This window comes from Myodes glareolus, chromosome 2 (assembly GCF_982192425.1).
Source record: "Myodes glareolus chromosome 2, mMyoGla1.1, whole genome shotgun sequence".
NCBI classification, from domain to species: Eukaryota; Metazoa; Chordata; class Mammalia; order Rodentia; family Cricetidae; genus Myodes; species Myodes glareolus.
Window position 1 is genome coordinate 8,900,181 of NC_142027.1, and position 17,968 is coordinate 8,918,148.

At 50.0% G+C, this 17,968-nt stretch overlaps 1 protein-coding gene across 4 annotated transcripts in view; it reads right to left on the reverse strand.

The window, feature by feature from the left end:
- The window catches only part of Itsn1 (intersectin 1), a 189,439-nt gene that overhangs the window by 29,845 nt on the left and 141,626 nt on the right, over window positions 1-17,968 (reverse strand). For all 4 annotated transcript variants that reach the window (XM_087899157.1, XM_087899163.1, XM_087899147.1 and 1 more), the window contains one exon: window positions 1,172-1,293. In XM_087899157.1, the coding sequence (XP_087755283.1) occupies window positions 1,172-1,293 (122 nt within the window). The remainder of the gene's footprint in view (window positions 1-1,171; window positions 1,294-17,968) is intronic.

A 17,968-nucleotide genomic window follows, 5' to 3' on the forward strand; every position in this document is an offset into this window, starting at 1 on the left:
GGTGGTATTGAGAGGACGATGTCAGCCTTTTCCGGGGCTCTGGATGGGTGGGCCGATAACTCATAGCGAACCCCAGATCTCGGTGGGACTTCATGTGGTTGAGCCCCTTGCCCACAAGGCAGTCCTTAGCACCTGGGGCAGAGAGTCCTCCGAAAGTTCTTGGGTCCCAGGGACAGCTTGTCTTTGAAATGAACTTGGCCTGTTGTGGCTGATCCTTGGGAGACTCATTCTGCATGAGCCATTAATCCGATGGCGAACTGGGTAATATCCACACAGGATGCCACATCTAAATGGGTGACACTCATACCCTACACATGACCACATATTTAATAGCAGGAAGATGTCTTGAAACAGCCAATTGGGACCCCGCCTCGTGGGCTTTTTGGGAAACCCTTGTGGGCTGGCATTTTATCCCGAGACTCAGATAACATCCAACAGCCGAACACAATCCCTCCGGGATGTGTGGGTAACATCACAATTTCACGTCATTTGCTGGGTTACAGGCTTACAATCCAAGACAGGACTTTTCATGTTGAAGGTGACCCTCAGGTCCAGCTCCGCAAACCTGCTTCCCAACACGGTGACATTCACTGGGTGTGGGTAAAGGGCTACAAACCCCATCGCCCCATGCTTTCGGAGAGTGCCAAGACCTTCACTGACTGCCCACAGGGCAGCCCAGGGCAGCAGTCTCGTGGAGCCATGGGAGAACACACCTTCCTGCTCAGCCACAGGGGCAGATTTCCTCAGGAGTTGATGGGGGCACGAGAAATAACTCAAGAGACGTCTAGCTAGCCTCTGTGCTCCGGAGCCAACACTGAGTCAGGGATGTCATATGACTTGATGACATCAATCAATTGGTGGCCAAGCTGCGACTTCGCTGACTCGAGCCAAGAGTCCCAAGCCATGCTCCTCTATTAGCCATTAGTTTGGGACCTGCGTGCTCTTGGCCTTGGTCCTGGATCTCTCTGACTTACAGGGTAGCCCTATGAAAAATGTGACCATCTTGCCTCCTGGGTAAGACCCGGTTTGCTGTTCAGCTATCCTTTGTATACAAGAGATTGCCCCAGGTCAGAGTCAGGAAACAAACCTCCTCAGCAGGGCCTCCACCTCTTTCCCAGCCCCCACTTCAGGGCCACCCCAGCTCCCCCCAGCTTTCCAGGGCTGCTGGTACCTCCGTGACCAACTGCAGGTCATTCACGTAGTTCTCCTCTGTGACAATGAGTTCATGGATGTAGCCTTGTCGTTTCCTCTCAGTCGGGGTCAGCATATCTAAGAGGTGTAAGTCTGAGCACCCTGGAAGACACAAACGTTTAGGAAAGCTGAGTGCAAGGCTGGGAAAGCCTACAGCTCCGCGGTGAAGACGCCCGAGGTCCCTGGGACAGCGGCCGGTGGGTGTCATGGCCTCATCCGCTCCGGGTTGCGTGTTGAGCTGTAGAGACCAGAGTGACATGAGCAGAGATCTCCGCAGGTCGCGGTCAGTTCTAGCAGCATAAGAGAGAAAAGTAGCCCAGAGTTTTCGGGAGGAGCCGTCCCACCCACTGACTTCAGACTTTCTGCCCCGGGACTGTAAGAGGGATAAATTTCACCCAGTTTGTGGTCACACACATGGGGTGCACACTTATGCTCCACCAGAACCAAGGAAAGGCTTAAACGAGCTGCTAACCCCCAGCCAACGCTTCCATGCCAGGCACGGTGCCAGGAGCTTGGCGCTGACCCCTGCCTTGAGCGGCTCTCTAAAGTTCCAGAGTCAGTTTCGTGGCACAGACAAGGAAACCAAAGCTCAGAGAGGTAAACTCTCCCCAGGTCCTTCCCCTCCACAGTGATAAGGAGCCGGGTCCAAGCCCTTCCGGGTGGGTCCAGAGGCTGTGTGCGCTAAGACCCCATTGTCCACACCAAGCTGAAGGAGGGCACGCGGATATCCCGAGGCCAGCTTTTGGAGGCTGTGGTAACTACGCCGAGGCTCCTGGTGAACGTGAGGGCCAGGTAGGTGCATCCAGACAGGACCGGAAGACTCTTCAGGCAAGGTCTCAGTAGTGTGCCCGTGGAAGGTGAGCAGCAAGCCTCAGCCAGGTTGGAAAGCCCTGCCAGCCGCAGACAGCTCCCAGGACAGTCCCACCCTGCCTTTGCAGAGGCCAAGGCTACCGGAAGGAATGACCCCGAAGCTGCCCTGAGACAGGCCAGCCCTCAACGGTGTTCGCTCAGCTTGTTATTTGGAGTTCTGTTCACACGGGGCCTTTGTAACAGTACGGCCCACCCCCGGCCTCGGCAGCACCCACTCTCAGTAGTGAGCCGGGCCCACCTTTTTATACATGAAAGTGGTCCCACACATCATATACTTCTTCTTATTAGACGGTCTTTATTTAATCACTGAATTTGAATTGGTAAAATACATACTCTGAGAACTTGGGTTGGTGGGTGGTGGTGGTGGGTGGGGTTGAGTCCCCCTAACTTTCATTTCCCATCATTCCTATCACTTGCCACAAGGGGGCGCGATAGAACACTGTGCATCCCTCGCTCGGAAACCAGCTATGTGTGGTCTCTCCACCATCAACCACCCTGGCAGAACCTGTAAATAAATGACCAGAACTTTGCCAAATAGACTCTCTGGGGGAGCAGACCAGGGCATTTCGATTTAATAAGCCCTCTAGTGAGTCTTCAGGTTTGAGGAGGCTGCTAGGGATTACCAAGGGCTCCTCAGAGATTCCAACTCCCGGCAAGGGGGTTTATTTAGGCTCAGGACTGACAAAGTCTACATGTGAATAGAATCATCCGTCTGGGAGAGTGTTATGATGAACTTCTTGGTGAACTGTTTTTCTGCTCCAGACATTACCTCTTAGGGTTACAGTCCTCGATTCTGCTCCCTCTCCTGGCCAATTGCCCTTTCTGCCTGCTGTAGTTTCTCATTGGGACAGAACAGCAGGGCAGCCAAGATAGTGCCAGGAAACCAGCAGGAGGGAGCTATCATTACAGAGACAGTCTCCACGCCTTTCCATCCTGGACTTTACCCAGCCACTGTGGGCGGCCGAGCTGGACCTCAGAGCGGCAAGGTGAGTGTGACTCTGAACTTAGGCCTCCTGCTAACCACCCTTGTGACTCAGCTCTTCTGTATGCCTGGGGTGCTGTCTTCTGGAAATATCAGTCTTAGCAAAGCTTCCCAGTGAATGTCCCCAGCAGCCGGGTGAGCCCTGGATTGTAGAAAGCAGAGAGACTCCTCTTTCCCTGGGTTTCTTTGCTCTATAACTTTTCTTGGGGGAATCACCTAGGGAACACTTTGAACCGTGGGGAGGCATATCCAGTCCCTGCCCTATCTTTGTCCACTGTCCTAAGAATGAATCCAAGGACCCAGGATTCAGGCCATTTCTTGTTCCATGGCTGAGTGTGGCCCCTGCATTTGGGGCTGGGCCCACTCTTGGACGCAGCCTCCTGGTGCTTCCAGGGCCTTGCTGTTCACAGGGCTGTTGGAATTCTTGCACACACTGTGGTTTAGGTTCACTTGGCACTGTATTGAAGTGTCTGCAGCGCAGACATCAGCAGTGGCCAGGCAAGTCTCACAAATGTCCCTTTAGATCACAGTTCTCTTGGTGAGATCTCATGGGCGCTCTGGGCTTGTACCCAGCAAACCACTACGTACCAACCACGTGAAACACGCATGCCCATTTTGCACACAGTTTTATTGAGTTCAAAAGCCTGTCTGCAAACTGGTCTTGGTAGCGCCTGACTTTAATCCCAGCACTGAGAGAGCAGAGGAAGATGAATTCCAGGACAGCCAGGACTACCTAGTGAGACCTTATCTCAACAACAAAACAAAACAAACACGCACAAAAAATCAAACAAAGGAAAAAAGCCTGTTTGTGGCCATCATTCCTTCATTTGGCAACTGATGATTGTCAAATGTCCAAAGTCTGCCCTGACTTTGGGACCAGCTAATCCGCGTGCTGGAAATTCAGGATGAAAGCAAGGTGCTTATTTTCCAGACCTTGCGGATTCAATGGTTTAAAACTGGACATAGTGCTGTTTGCTCCTCCAGTGAAGAATTCCTCTTCTGAACATGTTAATGCCCCCTAGGCTGAAGCTGAAGATGGCATTACTGTTCCTCCCCCTTCCCAGGTGGTGCCAGACCCCCAGGTTGAAAGTGGTACTGCCCCCCCTCCATGCTGAAGGTGGTACTCTCCCAGGTCAACAATGGCACTGCCCCCCTCAGCTCAGATGGTACTGCCCCCCCAGACTGAAGGTGGTACTGCCTCCCCCTCATCCCCCCCCCCGAAGGTGGTACTCCCCTAAGTCAACAATGGTACTGCCCCCTAGGCTCAAAGTGGTACTGCCCCCCCAGGCTGAAGGTCGTACTGCCCCTCCAGGCTGAAGGTGGTACTGCCCCTCCAGGCTGAAGGTGGTACTGCCCCCTTCAAACTAATACCACTCTCCTAGCACACCAGTTCAGGTTACTACCTTCCACCCAGAAGACTGACTGTATTCTTGTTCAAACAAGAAAGCAATAGCTGATATTTGGCAAGCTGAACCAGGACTAACTAATGGACTAAAACACAGGACAGAGAATACACATCTCTTGCCAGTAGATCCCACTGAGAAACGCCACCTCCTTTCTACAAAGGAAGTGCCATGACCAGAAGACACAAGAATGACCAAGAAACTGAAATGAGGTTCTGTTGGGAGAGATGCCTTTTGGATTCTAGAAGCTCCTCTGGGCACAAGTTTGGGAGGACAGTGGAAGGTGCAGGGATGCCTGGCTTAGTGCCAGCTCTGAGTGCACTTGGGGGCTGTTGTACACCTTGCTCTGGACAGGCCAACCTCAGATCTACACAGCTACAGCATCCAAGCCAGAACTGAGAGCCTGGAGATGCTGGTACAGCTGGGCTGTTATATCCGGAGTCCCACCCCATGCAAGTCTAACTCCAGCCTTCCTGGAGACGTGGCCACGCTGGTCTCTGGACCCAGAACACAATCAACAGCAAAGAATTTGGGAGGAGGTTTCTCTGCACATCGTGCAGCAACCACACTGACTTGAGATGGATTTTTGGTCACTAAACTGACCCATGGGATACTGAGAAGGTTGAATTCCAGACCCAGAAAGCCATGAAAGACTTGAAAAAGGAACTTTAAACCCCAAAATATCCTCCCTTTGAAAACTTAATATTTAGAAATCAAGGGGTTTAAAAACCTTCATTATGCAAAGCCAGACAAGTGGAAAAGCCATTTCAAATTAAAACTTTTCTTTAGGGGGTAGAGGGTGTGGCCTTCTCTCCCTTGGGTACCAAGATACACACAGTTTGTTGACCCCTGGCTGAGGGAAAGAGTAAGGGTGAAAGTATAGTGAATAATTTTCTATGGCCGTCGAGTAGGGATGAAGGGTGTCTCAAAACCAAAATTGGTTCACAGCTGAAATAATATTGCAAGAACTCCAAGCAGTTAAAAAACAGCCTCGATTAAACCCACAGGAAATTCCTAATGTAGGCTCCCAAGTTTATATCGTTTTCTTATAACACTTATGAAAGGGACAGGGCTGTGACGTCCTTTTGTAAGGCCCAGAGACTTGGACCCATATGGGTCCAAGGGGGATATGATGACCATCACGCCTATGACCAGTGGAACTGAGATCCTTTCTATTATAACTAATACATGTGTTCACAGATCTTGTGGAATTTCAAATGATACCGAGTACTTAGCATAAAAAAAATGGAAGACCCTCCTGCCTCTCTTCAGTGTAGTTTTGAAACTCAAATTAGCTCCCACAGCGGGCTAAACATTGAGCTAAGTAAATAAACAGACCTGATTTCTGTTATGAAGGAGCCAAAAAAATATAATAAGTTGGTCAATAAATATTTATTAAGTTTCCAGGAAGTTGAAGGGACACAGAGGTAAGCAGATACCATCCTTGTCCCCAGGGAAACTCAGGAGTTTAGGGAAGACTCCACAGGAAATGTAAATTAAAAAGAGTGGGACATGGTCCCATTGTTGAAGTGTTTGCCTTGCTCAGATCTGGGTTTGATCCTTAGAACATATAGTAAAAAGCCATGCATGGTGGTTTGTACTGAAATCCCAGTGCTGGGGGAGGGGGCGGGGCACAGAAATGGGCCTATTCATGGGGTTCACTGGCCAATCAGCCTGACTTAGCACATGACAAGCCCTTGGGTGTCCCTAAGATACACTATCTCAAAACCCAAGTTGGCGAGCTCCTGAGGAACAATCCTTGAGGTTGACTGCTGGGTGTCACACGTTCATGAGCTCACAGCTACTACACACTCACACACACGAAGAACAGGCCAGCCAACAGCGCTGTAAAAACAGCGAGGGAAACACAGACACCGGTGGAAGTAGAAAAGGCCATGTATGGTATAGGGGTAGCCATACCAGAACTGAACTAGAGACACAATGAGGAGAGGCCAGGAGAGTGATGGGGAGGCCCCATGATAGTTTTCACCTCAAGGGAAAGACAGCACAGTGTGTCTGGAGACATTCAGGCCCAGATGCCCTTGCTAAGTAGGTCTGTGTCAGTCACATGTGTGAATTGGATGCCTGAGTTCCTGTCTGTACTGCAGGAGTCGCTAGAGTGGGCTCTGCCAGACTTCAGTCTCTTGCCATTTGAGCTACACCTTTCCTGTCCCCACCAGGCTGCACTTGATCCTCCTAGGATATTGATTCTATTATGAACCACTCAACGTCCAGGCAGTGTGGCAGGTTGGTGGCTTGTCCTGTAAGAAAAGCAGATGAAGCCCTTTCTGCCGTCTCTGGTTTTGTCTCTGCACCGTAGCTGCTGTGGGAATCCTTCCTGCCCACAGTGAACTTCCTGCAGCATCTGTGCTTGCAGCTGAGGTCAGTGATGAGTGAGGCGTTGAGGTCCTTGTCTTCTGGAGGCCCAGGCATTCTAGACTGGCCTCTGCCCTGGTTGACTCACAGAAGCCTCTCGAAGGGCATGGCTGTGAGCTGTCATCAGTCCCCAGGACAGGAGAGTTTCAGATTCTCAGGATTTGATTCTGATATTGATAAGAGAGTAGGAGCTAGTGAGAGGCCTGTGGTGAGTAGTTAAAGATGCCACCAATGACATCAAAAATCCCTGTGCACTGAGCCCAGGTATCCCTATTTTAGGGAACCCACTGTGAGTTGTGTAGCTGGGTCCCTATGGGCATGTCCATTCAGCCTCCTCACTTGGTTACAAACCCAGAAACTAAAAAAAAAAAAAAACAAAAAAAACCCAAACCCCAAAAAACTACATATTCTCTAAATCATTTCCATCGTCTTCCAAGAAGGGCCATCTGGTCTACCTGACTTGCCAAGCAGTTTAATGAGCACAGAGAAGTAGTAGAAATGGAATTCTTTCCAGAGAGAGTCCATCTCCTGCTCTGCAGTGGCTAGGAATGCGGTTAGCAGATCATGCTGGCTTTCTGTCTGATGCTGGACTCCTGACACAGGTACCACAGCCCTTTACATCTGCATCTTCCCTTCGTTCTCGGCTGCATTCATGTCTCTGTGTGTGCTTTCTAGCTGTCTGGGCACTCACTCTTGGTGTGCCCTATCCCGCCGGATTTTTGGCTTCCTTAGCAATGGCTGTAAATAAACCCCTCAGGTTTGTAAGGATGAAATGTTACAGCAGCACTGTGGGACATGGTTTTTTATAATGAAGAAGGCAGCAGTAGATTTAAGCAGAGAGGTCTGGGAAGAATTTGAAGAGGAGGAATTGGAGTTGGACTTTGTTATGGTTCACATATCCCTCAATGTTCACATTCCATCCTGCGGAGATAGGGTATTTCAGAGGTGACTAGGGGTGATTGATTATCCTCACGAATAAAGAAATGCTGTTATCTCAGGGGTTGGATCCAGTTATAAACATGAGGCAGACATGCTGCTCCCTGGAGTATGACCTTTAAACCTTCCACTCTCCTAGAATGGGGTGATGCATTGGGGAGGCTCCACCAGATGCATCCCCTGGATCTTGAACATTTGAGCCTCAAGAACTATGACGATAAAAAGGATTTATAACTTAGCCACCCTGAGGTATTTTGTTACAGTATCCTGCACTAGGACATCATGGACAAAGAGGATGGAGCACGGAGAGTTGGAGTTGGGTGCGTGGAGCTGGAGGAATAGGTGTGGACGAGAGGAGACTCTGGGTGGGGCATACAGCAATGCTGAATTAGACGCTTCGGACACTGTGCATGTCTCGACTCAGTGCTCGCCAACAAGCTTGTGCACTGCGCATGTGTTGACTCAGTTCCTCGTCACCAACCACGTGGGGCAGCTACTGTGACCCACAACAAGCCGATGAGGGAACGGAGGCGCGGAGAAGACAAGTAAGTCGGTAAAGCAGTTAAGAAACAGCAGACAAAGTGGGACCAGAATCCACGTTCTTAACCGTTCTGTCTTCGCCTTGCCGGATAGGGGGTGTTTGTGTGTGACCTGGTGGCTAGGACACACAGACAGGGTAGCTTTAAAAATAGAAGTTTACTCTCGCATAGCTCTGGAGTCCGAGAGCGGGCCAAGATGTTGGCAGGGTTCATCTCTCCTAGGCTTACAACCATATCTTCTTCCCGTGTCCTACAGAACCTTGCCTTTGTGCATGGAAACCCGTGGTGTCTACCTACGTATGGTCTCTTCTTAAAGGGACACTTGTCATATTAGAGTAGGATCCACTCTGACGGTCCCACTGCACAGTTTAAATACATCTTTGAAGACACTAACTCCAAATTTAGCCACATCCTGGGATCTCTAAGGTTAGGGCTTTCACCCATGAACACTGGGAGGCACAGTTCAGACCACATCAGAAGGGACACACACTTGGGGCTTGAGGCAGAGCTAGGTTTGGGCTGTATGTCAGGAAGATCTTGGTGGCAGGCGAGTGTAGGATGGAAGGGGGTGGCAGTCCTCCAGTATGGCGGCACACTGAAGTCATCCAAGGAGCTTGGAGACTGCAGTGTCCCCGCTGAACTCAACACTAATGTCTAACTCTCCAGGGGAGACCTGTGTCCATCTCTTGTAAGGCTCTGAGTGATTCTCATTCCAGGCAGAGAAGACTTCCCACTGTCGAGAGAAAAGACGGTCTGGATGCCCAGTGTGGGAAGGAACTGGAAACCACAGCTGTCCCAGTGCATGGGACACAGGGCTTCCACAGCCGCTCAGCTCCAGCCAGCTCAGGGCTGGCTCCCGAGCAGTTATCCAGTGCCAGCTCTGAGGAGAGAACACTGTCCCTGACAGGCCATGTGCACCCCAGAGCCCACTGAAGCCCAGATGTCCTGTTCTTGGGGCCTCTGGAGGTGCATGTGAGGCCAGACTATTGGAACAGACCCTCATTGGATGGATGGGAGCGTGGAGTCCAGAAAGGGACGGCTACTCCCGCTATCAGAAACGCTCTCTGGAAACAGGAGGATGAACGGAGCCACCTGTGTTCCCAGGGAGCCCACCATTTTTCCTCCTGCACTTCCTGGAAGGTCTCCTTGAAAACAAGCTTGGCCTGGGAGCTCAGGCTCTTAGGAGCTGGCTGCAGCTGGTCAGGATGGAGAGATGGCTCAGAAGCTGAGCGCTTCCTGCCGTCAGTTTGGCTCCCAGCACTCCCATTCGGTGGCTCACAAACACCTGTGACTCCAGCTCCAGGGGATCCAATGTCTTCTTCTGGCCTCCACAGGCACCACTCACACGTACATGTCATACGCACATACACATAAATAAAAATACATCTAAATAAAAGACCCTTGGCGGACCAGCCCACAGGAGACTCTGAAGGCTGTGTGATGGGGAGGTATACTTCACCACCCTAAGTCTATGGCTTCAGAGGGACCTGGCAACACCCTGGACCTCTACAAACTGACTCCTATGGAACACAAGAGACACTTCCAACCTAAGACATTTTCTGTCTGTTTGAGTGGCTGCAGGTCCTACCCAAGGGTTGTTTCTGTGAGGCCACCACACTCGTGGGGGAGACTAGATACCAAATGTGCATGGGACCAAGTGGTACGTATGTAGACTGGCTAAGTGATTATGAAGCATGGCTCCTGTTCCAGAGCCTTTCCATAAACATCAGCTTTTTCAACCACGCCGCCGTCCCCAGCGTAGGCTTTGCGCTGGATTCTCTGCCACACACGGCGAGAGAATGAACAAGATGGTACACTGATGGCCAGGCTGGGGAGGGAGGACGATGCACGAGGCAAACGTGGACCGCCACCAACACCCGACACCTCCTCCACAGTCCCCAAGGGTGAGGACTGGTGGGAAATGTAAGTGTGCTTACAGCCAGCAAGAGATGGGGACCCCACAGTAGGCCAGCTCTATGAGGGGGAGTGCCATCACTCTTGATGGTGTTTGTCCTGAGACGACTCACTCCCTTTTGTGGTTCTGGGGAGAGAACCCAGGGTTCCATCCACGTTAAGCATATGTTTTTACCACCGAGCTACACTCCTAACTCTCTGCAGATTTTATTATTATTATTTAACTTTCTTTTAAGATAAAGTCTTATGTATCTCAGGCTGGCCTAGGATTCCCTAGGTTGAGGGCGAACTTGACCTTCTCACATCTTTGCCTTCACCTCTCAGATGCTGAGATTCCAGGTGTGACCACCCACCTGCTTATGTGGTGCTGAGAATGAACCCCAGGGCTGCGTGCATGCTGGGTAAACATGCCACCAACTGAGCTACGTTCCCAGCCCAATTTATTTACTTCTGACAGCATTTCATTATGTATCCCAGACTGGCCCCCCACCCCATCATAATCCTCCTGTCTCAGCCCTCCGAGGACTGGAATAACAGGCATACATCACATGACAGACTCTTCGTGGCATTCTTGATGTGATAAATCTGGAGACACTAAGCTGGCCCTGCCCTCAAAGGACTCAGGCTAATGAGGAAGATGAGTCTGTCTTACAGTTTGCAGATACTCCCCCCCCACACACACACCAAAGGTTCATGTGTGCCCAGTCCCCAACTGGTACATCTAGTCCCTGACAGGTGACTGGATCAAGAGGGAACCAGCCATTGATTGACTCATGAACAGCATCTACTAGCATTTTCTAGACGTTGGAGACTTAGGTGGTGGCTTGGTTGGAGGAGGATGATGAGGGGGCATGCCTTTGACAGGTGTCTGGTCCCTGACCTCTTTCTGTTTCTAAGCCTTGATGAGGTAAGAGACCCAACCCTGCAAATTCTCCTGCTGCCACACACGGGCACAGTGTTCGGCCTCACCAAAGGCCCACGGCCACGGAGCAAGCGGAGTTCTCCATAGATGAGAATGCTAAATCTCTGGCCAAAATAAGGCTTTCTTCCTTGTGAGTTCCTCCTTAGGGCCCTGTCACGGTGACAGATTGTGACTTACCCAGTGTCCACGTGTGTATGTATCAGCCTCCTGGTCTCCTTGTCATGTATGAAAGAACTTCATGGCAAGGTAACAACGGTTGGGAGGACGGCAGAGAGCAGGAAAGGGGGAGCAAGGGGGGACATGACTTGTGTTACTGGGGTGCATCAAGGACTTAAACTTGAAGCCAGAATTCCAGGAAGGGTGTGTGTAGGATATGGGGGCAAAGGAAGATTTGGAGCTGGTTTAGACCGGACAGGTAGGGTAACTGAAGGTTCTATGGACCCAAGCACCCTGTGCCAGCTCCTAACTAGAAGGTGGCACATGGGAGCCCTAGGGAGGAGACCGTGCCCATGGGGGTTTGAGCCGTCTGAATATGGCACAGTTCCGCATCCATGCCACCTGTCAGTTCCCTGGTGCATGCCCAGGATGCTGCCAGAGGACACAGATGTGGGTTCTGACTCCTACATGCGCCAGAAAGGTTTTCAGGTTGGCAGAGTCCACTATTAGATTAATATGTATCTAAGACCATGGTCTTCTGACTGCAGCCAGGAATGGAAATTTAGAAGCCACAGTTGCTTTGGAGAGGACTCCCAGGCTTCCCTGCCCTACAGCACTGGCCTTGGGTCACACCATGTCTCGTGAGATGGATTGACTCTACCATTCTGTCTGCTGGTGTCTCCTCCCACTCCTACACGTTCAAAAGCAGGCATCACACCTGCCTGTGTTCCAATGCCCACAGCCTTAGCACCAGGCAGGGGCCGTACTCCTGTGTGTGTGTTGGGGGGAGCAACAGGAGAAGGGAAACTGAGTCAGGACAGCCCTCTGAAGCCTTTGTTGCAGCAAGAGGGAGGGAAGGGTAGTGGAAGATTTTTCTTCTGTCTCTTGAGAATAGGCTGGGGTGAGGGTTCCCACTAGACAGAGTCAGTGGGGGTTGGTTACTAAGGGAGGTATCGCTATGTAGGGCTTTCCATGGTGCTGTGGGATTCCAAGGCAATGCCCCAGAACACAAAGATCCCTGCTTGGCTTTGCCTGTTCTGCTGCAGCTGGTCCCCTACTCTGGTTCAGCGGAGCAGAGGCAGCCAACGTCCTGTTCTTGTCTGGGTACACGCAGCAGGGTGCAGGGATAGTGTGTTTCTGGGGACCCGAAGTGTTCTGGGCACACGCAGCAGGGTGCAGGGCAGTGTTTCTGGGAGCCCTAAGTGTTCTGGGTACACACAGCAGGGTACAGGGCAGTGTTTCTGGGGGCCCTAAATGTTCCAGCGCAGCTGCTCTTGGGAGCACACGGCTCTAGTGAAACAGTACAGCTACTTAAAAAAAAAAAAGTGGCTGTCATGTCTAGCGGGAGCAGGGGGCAAACGTTCCATTCTTTGCTGGCAGGAAAAGGCCACAGAAGGCTATGATGAGAAATACAGGACCCAGTGACTCCACACATTTGTCCAGGTTTATTGTGGAACCCTGCATGGGCCTGCCAACAGTCCATGGTTGTGGTATTTAAAAGCCTTGTACATTCCATGGGCCCTGGTTGGGCACCCCACTGTCACCATGTCAAAGAGGCATCTGGCACCAGTGGCCTGCTGGGGAGATGCTGGCGTGAGACAGGGCGTCAGCACGGGACAGATTCTCCAAAAGGCTTCCGTGTAGGTAAGCCCCCTGGGGCCAGAAGGAAGGGACTGTCAATTGTTTGCAAAGTTGCAGGGGGTCAGAGGGGGCTGTCATTCTCTCTGCAATCTCTCATCTACGAAAGTAGTTGTTGGCCGGAGGGGCGGAGTTAGAAAGCAAGCAGGAAGCCACAGATGGGCTAGCCAGAAGATTCACTGAGCACGCAGAAATCATTCATCCCGACAAACAGCTCCTTTCTTAGGCACTGGGTTCAGTCACTGGTGTTCTCATCACTTCCCTACTGGTGAAGTGCAAAGAGCTTAAATAACATTCCCAAGACCACAGAGAATGTAAGGTAGCAGAGCTGGGATTCAAACCTATGTTCTAAATGACCATCCTAGAATAATACCTTTAATGCCACCAACGTCCAAGGGTACAGCTATACCGATTTCCCCAGAGCAAACTAGTAGATTAAACTGTGTCTATATTCCGCACCATGGTCTTCAGGCTGCAGCCAGGAATGAAAATTTAGAAGCCACATTTGGCCCAAAGTGAGGGCATCTGGAACAGGCCTGTCTTTGGGAAACTGGGCTGCAGTTAAAAAGAGACTACGGCTGAGGTAATCCAGTATGGAGCGTGGGCACTGAATGTGTGATGATGTGTGGGATTCTCATCCTTCCCAGAGGTAGGAGACCCACAGGAAGGAAAGGGGCCAGTTCTTATCTTCCAGAATGACAGCCACCAATAATTCTGAGCAGGTGCTGTGGGAGGCAGGGCTCCAGAACAGACAGGGAGAGAAGGGGGTGAGCCTGACACTGGAATGGGCAGAAGCTTAGAGGGTACCCCAAGACCCTCAGTATCCTCATTGTCAAATGAAGGGCTTGTGTCCAAGGTTCTAAGATCTCAACACTGTCAAATACTCTTCAGGGACATCCGTCCCTCACTGCCACATTGTGTTCTCTGCTTCTCTGGTATGGTCTGGCTTAGTGTGCAAGCGTGACAGGGCACAGCGTGGGCATGGGAAGGGGGAGCAGAGGCCTCACTCAGGAGCACACAACTTCCTCATGCCCTCTGGTAGGTCACAAGTGTCTCCTGTCCTGGGTCAGGGTTTGGAGAACTCAGGAGAAAGGAGTGGTCAGCCTAAGCAGATGTGTCTACGCTGAGGAAGTGTGTGCCCTGCAGGATGATGAGCCAAGCAGAACTGAAAACTGCAGCTGCCAGAGAATCTTCTAGACAATTCTATCTGCTTTGAGCTGGACTCTGAAGTTCAGAGTAGGTTAGGAAGCCACAGATAATACATTCAAGTCGCTTTCTCATGCCCACATGCGGCACACACAGAGACCACTGACGGCACAGAAGAGCAGGCGGGTAGCGTCTGGTTCCTAGACTCTAGGAAGCGCCCATACAGAACCGTGTAACACAGCATACATGGATCTTACCAACGATGGTCATGTCTAAGAAACAAAGCCTTGGTTTTAGTAAATCAGGCATTTTTTTTTCCATGTCTGGGAGCTTTCAATGCGGCGCACAGAGCCTTCAATGAGAAGCAATGGACTGGCTGAGATAAACCACCTCAGCTCTTCCAAGGTTCTCATTTAAAAAGGGCCCAAGGAAATGGTGGCTAAGTGAGATCCGCATAGAATGGCATTCTATATATTTTTCTTCTTTTTTCTAAAGTGTTTTATGTGTTAGCATTTTTTCTGTATAAAACATGTCTGTCTGTGCACCACCACACACGTATGTGCATGGTACCTGTGTCAGATTCCCTAGGGCTGGAGTTACAGACAGCTGTGAGCCACAATGTGCTTGTTGGGAATCAAACCTGGATCCTCTGGAAGAGCAGCCAGTGCTCTAAATCACCAAGTCAAATCTCCAGCCCCCAAATAGCAGGTATTCTGTATCTTCCTATGCATTCACTGGAGTGTGTGTGTGGTGTCGCTGAGAGTCAACAGCACCCTGAACAATTTTTCTTGGGTATTTTGGGGGTCAAAAAAAAATAAACAGATTAATTTGTAATTTTGTCAAAAGGAAAAAAATATTCATTGTCTCTCAGAAATAATTTTCCATTTCCAAGAAGTGGGGTTGTTATCTGGGTGGTAAGTTTCCCAGATTGGGCTAGAGTGAAGACTGCCCAGATCCAAGTCCACAGCCGAGTCTCAGCACACACGGGGAAACACCAGGGCAGCACTACTCCGGGGAGCTAGGATTTAAAGGAAGCAGAAACTAGGGTGACATCTTGGCTCTTCCTACGGATGTGTCAAGAACCTGGATTCTGGTGTATTCTATGGTTGTTTGAGCTGCTCACACAATGGGCGTCTTTGAGTGCTTAAACCCATCATGTGGCAGGAAATGATAAATTATATGGGGTTAAGTCATATGAAATTGCTGTTTTGGGCAGGGCATGGTGGCTCACTCAGCAGAGGGATTTATACACACACACACACACTCATCACACAGAGTAAATATAAAATAAAATAAAAAACCCCAAAAACCTAAAAACAAAAATCAAACACCAAACTTGGTACTTTTAAGCCTTGAGGGACTCTTTACTGTTTAATCCAACTTTAAAAGTAGAGAATATAGAGGACAATCAAGATGTTTTGAAAAAGGCAATTGTGGGAGACGCTTTATGCTGCATACACATGATAGAAGCTTCAAAATGGATGCAAATATTCAGCAGTAGTTATCAGGGCAACTTCAGTAGCCGTGTGTGGGGTAGCCATATGTGGGCTGACCACTTGGGTCAGGACAACCCAGTGAACTTTAGCCAGAGTGGCCAGTAGGGTGAGACCAGGGTTTCTCTGCTCAGACCTGAAAACTCTTCCATGTGAACTGTGCTCTGTGTTGTAGGATGACCCACAGGATGCTAGAAGTGGTCCTCTGCCTAAAGCCCACAGTGTCAGGTGGGTTCTTCACAGTCCGTGCTAATGGCAGGGATGGGAAGGAAACCTGTGCCAGTTCCCAAACTTAGGAGAAAGACCAGCGGAACAAACCACGAGAGGGTAGCGGAGTGAAATGTGAAGACATCACCCACCTTAACAACGGCATCCCACCATCAACATGAGCACTGGAGGAGGAGCACCGCTTAGACAGCGAAGAGGTCCTGGGGAGGAGTGAGGATGCAGACTTGATCACTGTCCAAGGGCTGGATGGGAGACAGGAAGGGCCTTGCCCACCTCCCACTGAGTCTTCACTGTTCTGATGTCTAGGTGCAGAACAAATAGTTCACCTGGCTCACTGGTCTCCAGCATTATCCCTGCCCCTCCTGGGAGGGCTGTGTTTGCCCTGTGGCATCAGCGCCCTCCCCCAAGTACTGGATGGCCTGCGCATGCTACCGTTCGCCCACACTCCGCACAGAACGTAACACACACCCATAAAGATTTGTATGGACTTCGTTTTCACTGCTTCTCTCGCTAGAACCCAATGGGGCACCCAACACACAGGACATTGATCACCCCTTCCTCAAAACTTTTTGCCAGCTTAAAAAACTGCAATGGAAAGGTAGGGAGGCCCAGTGAGTGAGGTTCAAGAGGATAGCGCCAATCACATGTCCATCACGACTAGCGTGTCACCCATGTGTCGTGTGCCAATTTGTATCTGTAAATGTCACAAGAGTGCATAGCTGACGTGACCCACACTAGTGAAATGCACAAGTCGGCCTCTATCCATGTGTCTTCTGTACTCACTGGCTCATTATTATGACACAGTTTCCACCAGTGTTTTATGCCCTAAGCCGAGCCACACACCTGTCAATGTGTCAACACCACAAACTAAAATTCCACAGAGAGTTGACAGCTAAGCTGGTGGCAGACCTCCACACTTGGGACTACTATTATACAGGGAGCCTCGGTTTACACATTGGCGGGACGGGACGGGGTGTACTCAAGGAGCGTGTCTGGATTCACACGCAGCATGTGGGCAGCAGGCCAATGGCTGACACCTGTCTGGGTGGTGCCCTCACCACTGCAAGATTCCAACAGCAAGAACACAGAGACATTTCCATCTAACTTTTATATGAAGAATTTAATCATCTATACACATAACTAATCCAAAAGGTTGTATTACAATTGTTAAAGCCGCAGTTTATATATTTATATATTTTACATTCATATCCACGAAACACTGAAGCGCAAGTAGACAAGGAGGGGCTGCCCTGTCCTTTGCACCATGTGAGGGGAGAAGGACCATGACACGGCCTGCAGGGCGTCTCCCCAGGAGGGAACCCAGAAAGACATCAGTTAGCTTACTCCTAGGACAGCTAGATGGTGCTTCAGGCTTCCCCAACCCCATTTCCTGTGCTGTCAGCAGTAGTATTTTTCCTTTTCTTTATTTCTTTTTTATTGAGACCTTCCAACTAATGTCTAAAGACAAACATGGCTACAGCACAGTTAACACATATGTGGACCAGGAGCGCCATTTCATATTAATCTGTAGAAACTCCACAGTCTAGTTAAAAATGTAAACACTGGAAATTAATTGCAGGGAAACTATACATTCTTTCTTATCAAGAAAATTACTTGTTTAAAATATTCCATGAAAAGCAACTGGAATAAACTTCCTGTAACAGAGACTGTTGATCGGAACCACCTTGGTGGTGGTGTCTTACCGATTTACGGTATGAAAATACGCCAAATGAAAACCTCGAAACAGAACACCAGTCAACTAGATAAATCTGAGACCAAACGGAAACACAGGTACTTTCTTGTGTGGCTACAAGATCACTGTGCAAAATAAAATTAATGTAATAGATGAGAGCACTGTGCACGGTGGTTTGCCATGGAAGAGCTACTTCTTCAGTACAGATGTGTTCCATGCAACAGGTACACGTGACATCACAAGCAAGCCTGACGCCTATTTAGGCAGGCGCTCTCTACACATCTTCAAAGCGGTACACCCAACTCCTCTGCACTCTACGGTAGGGGAAAAGCCCCAAACTACACAATTTAGTTGGTAACACTGGACAAAATGGAAGAAAATACATCAAGTCTCAGATTTATGGACATTCGGAACAATTTTTAATAGCACATGCAGCATTCCTTGATAGTGGGTCTTTTTGCAAAACCAAAATAGCAAAGAA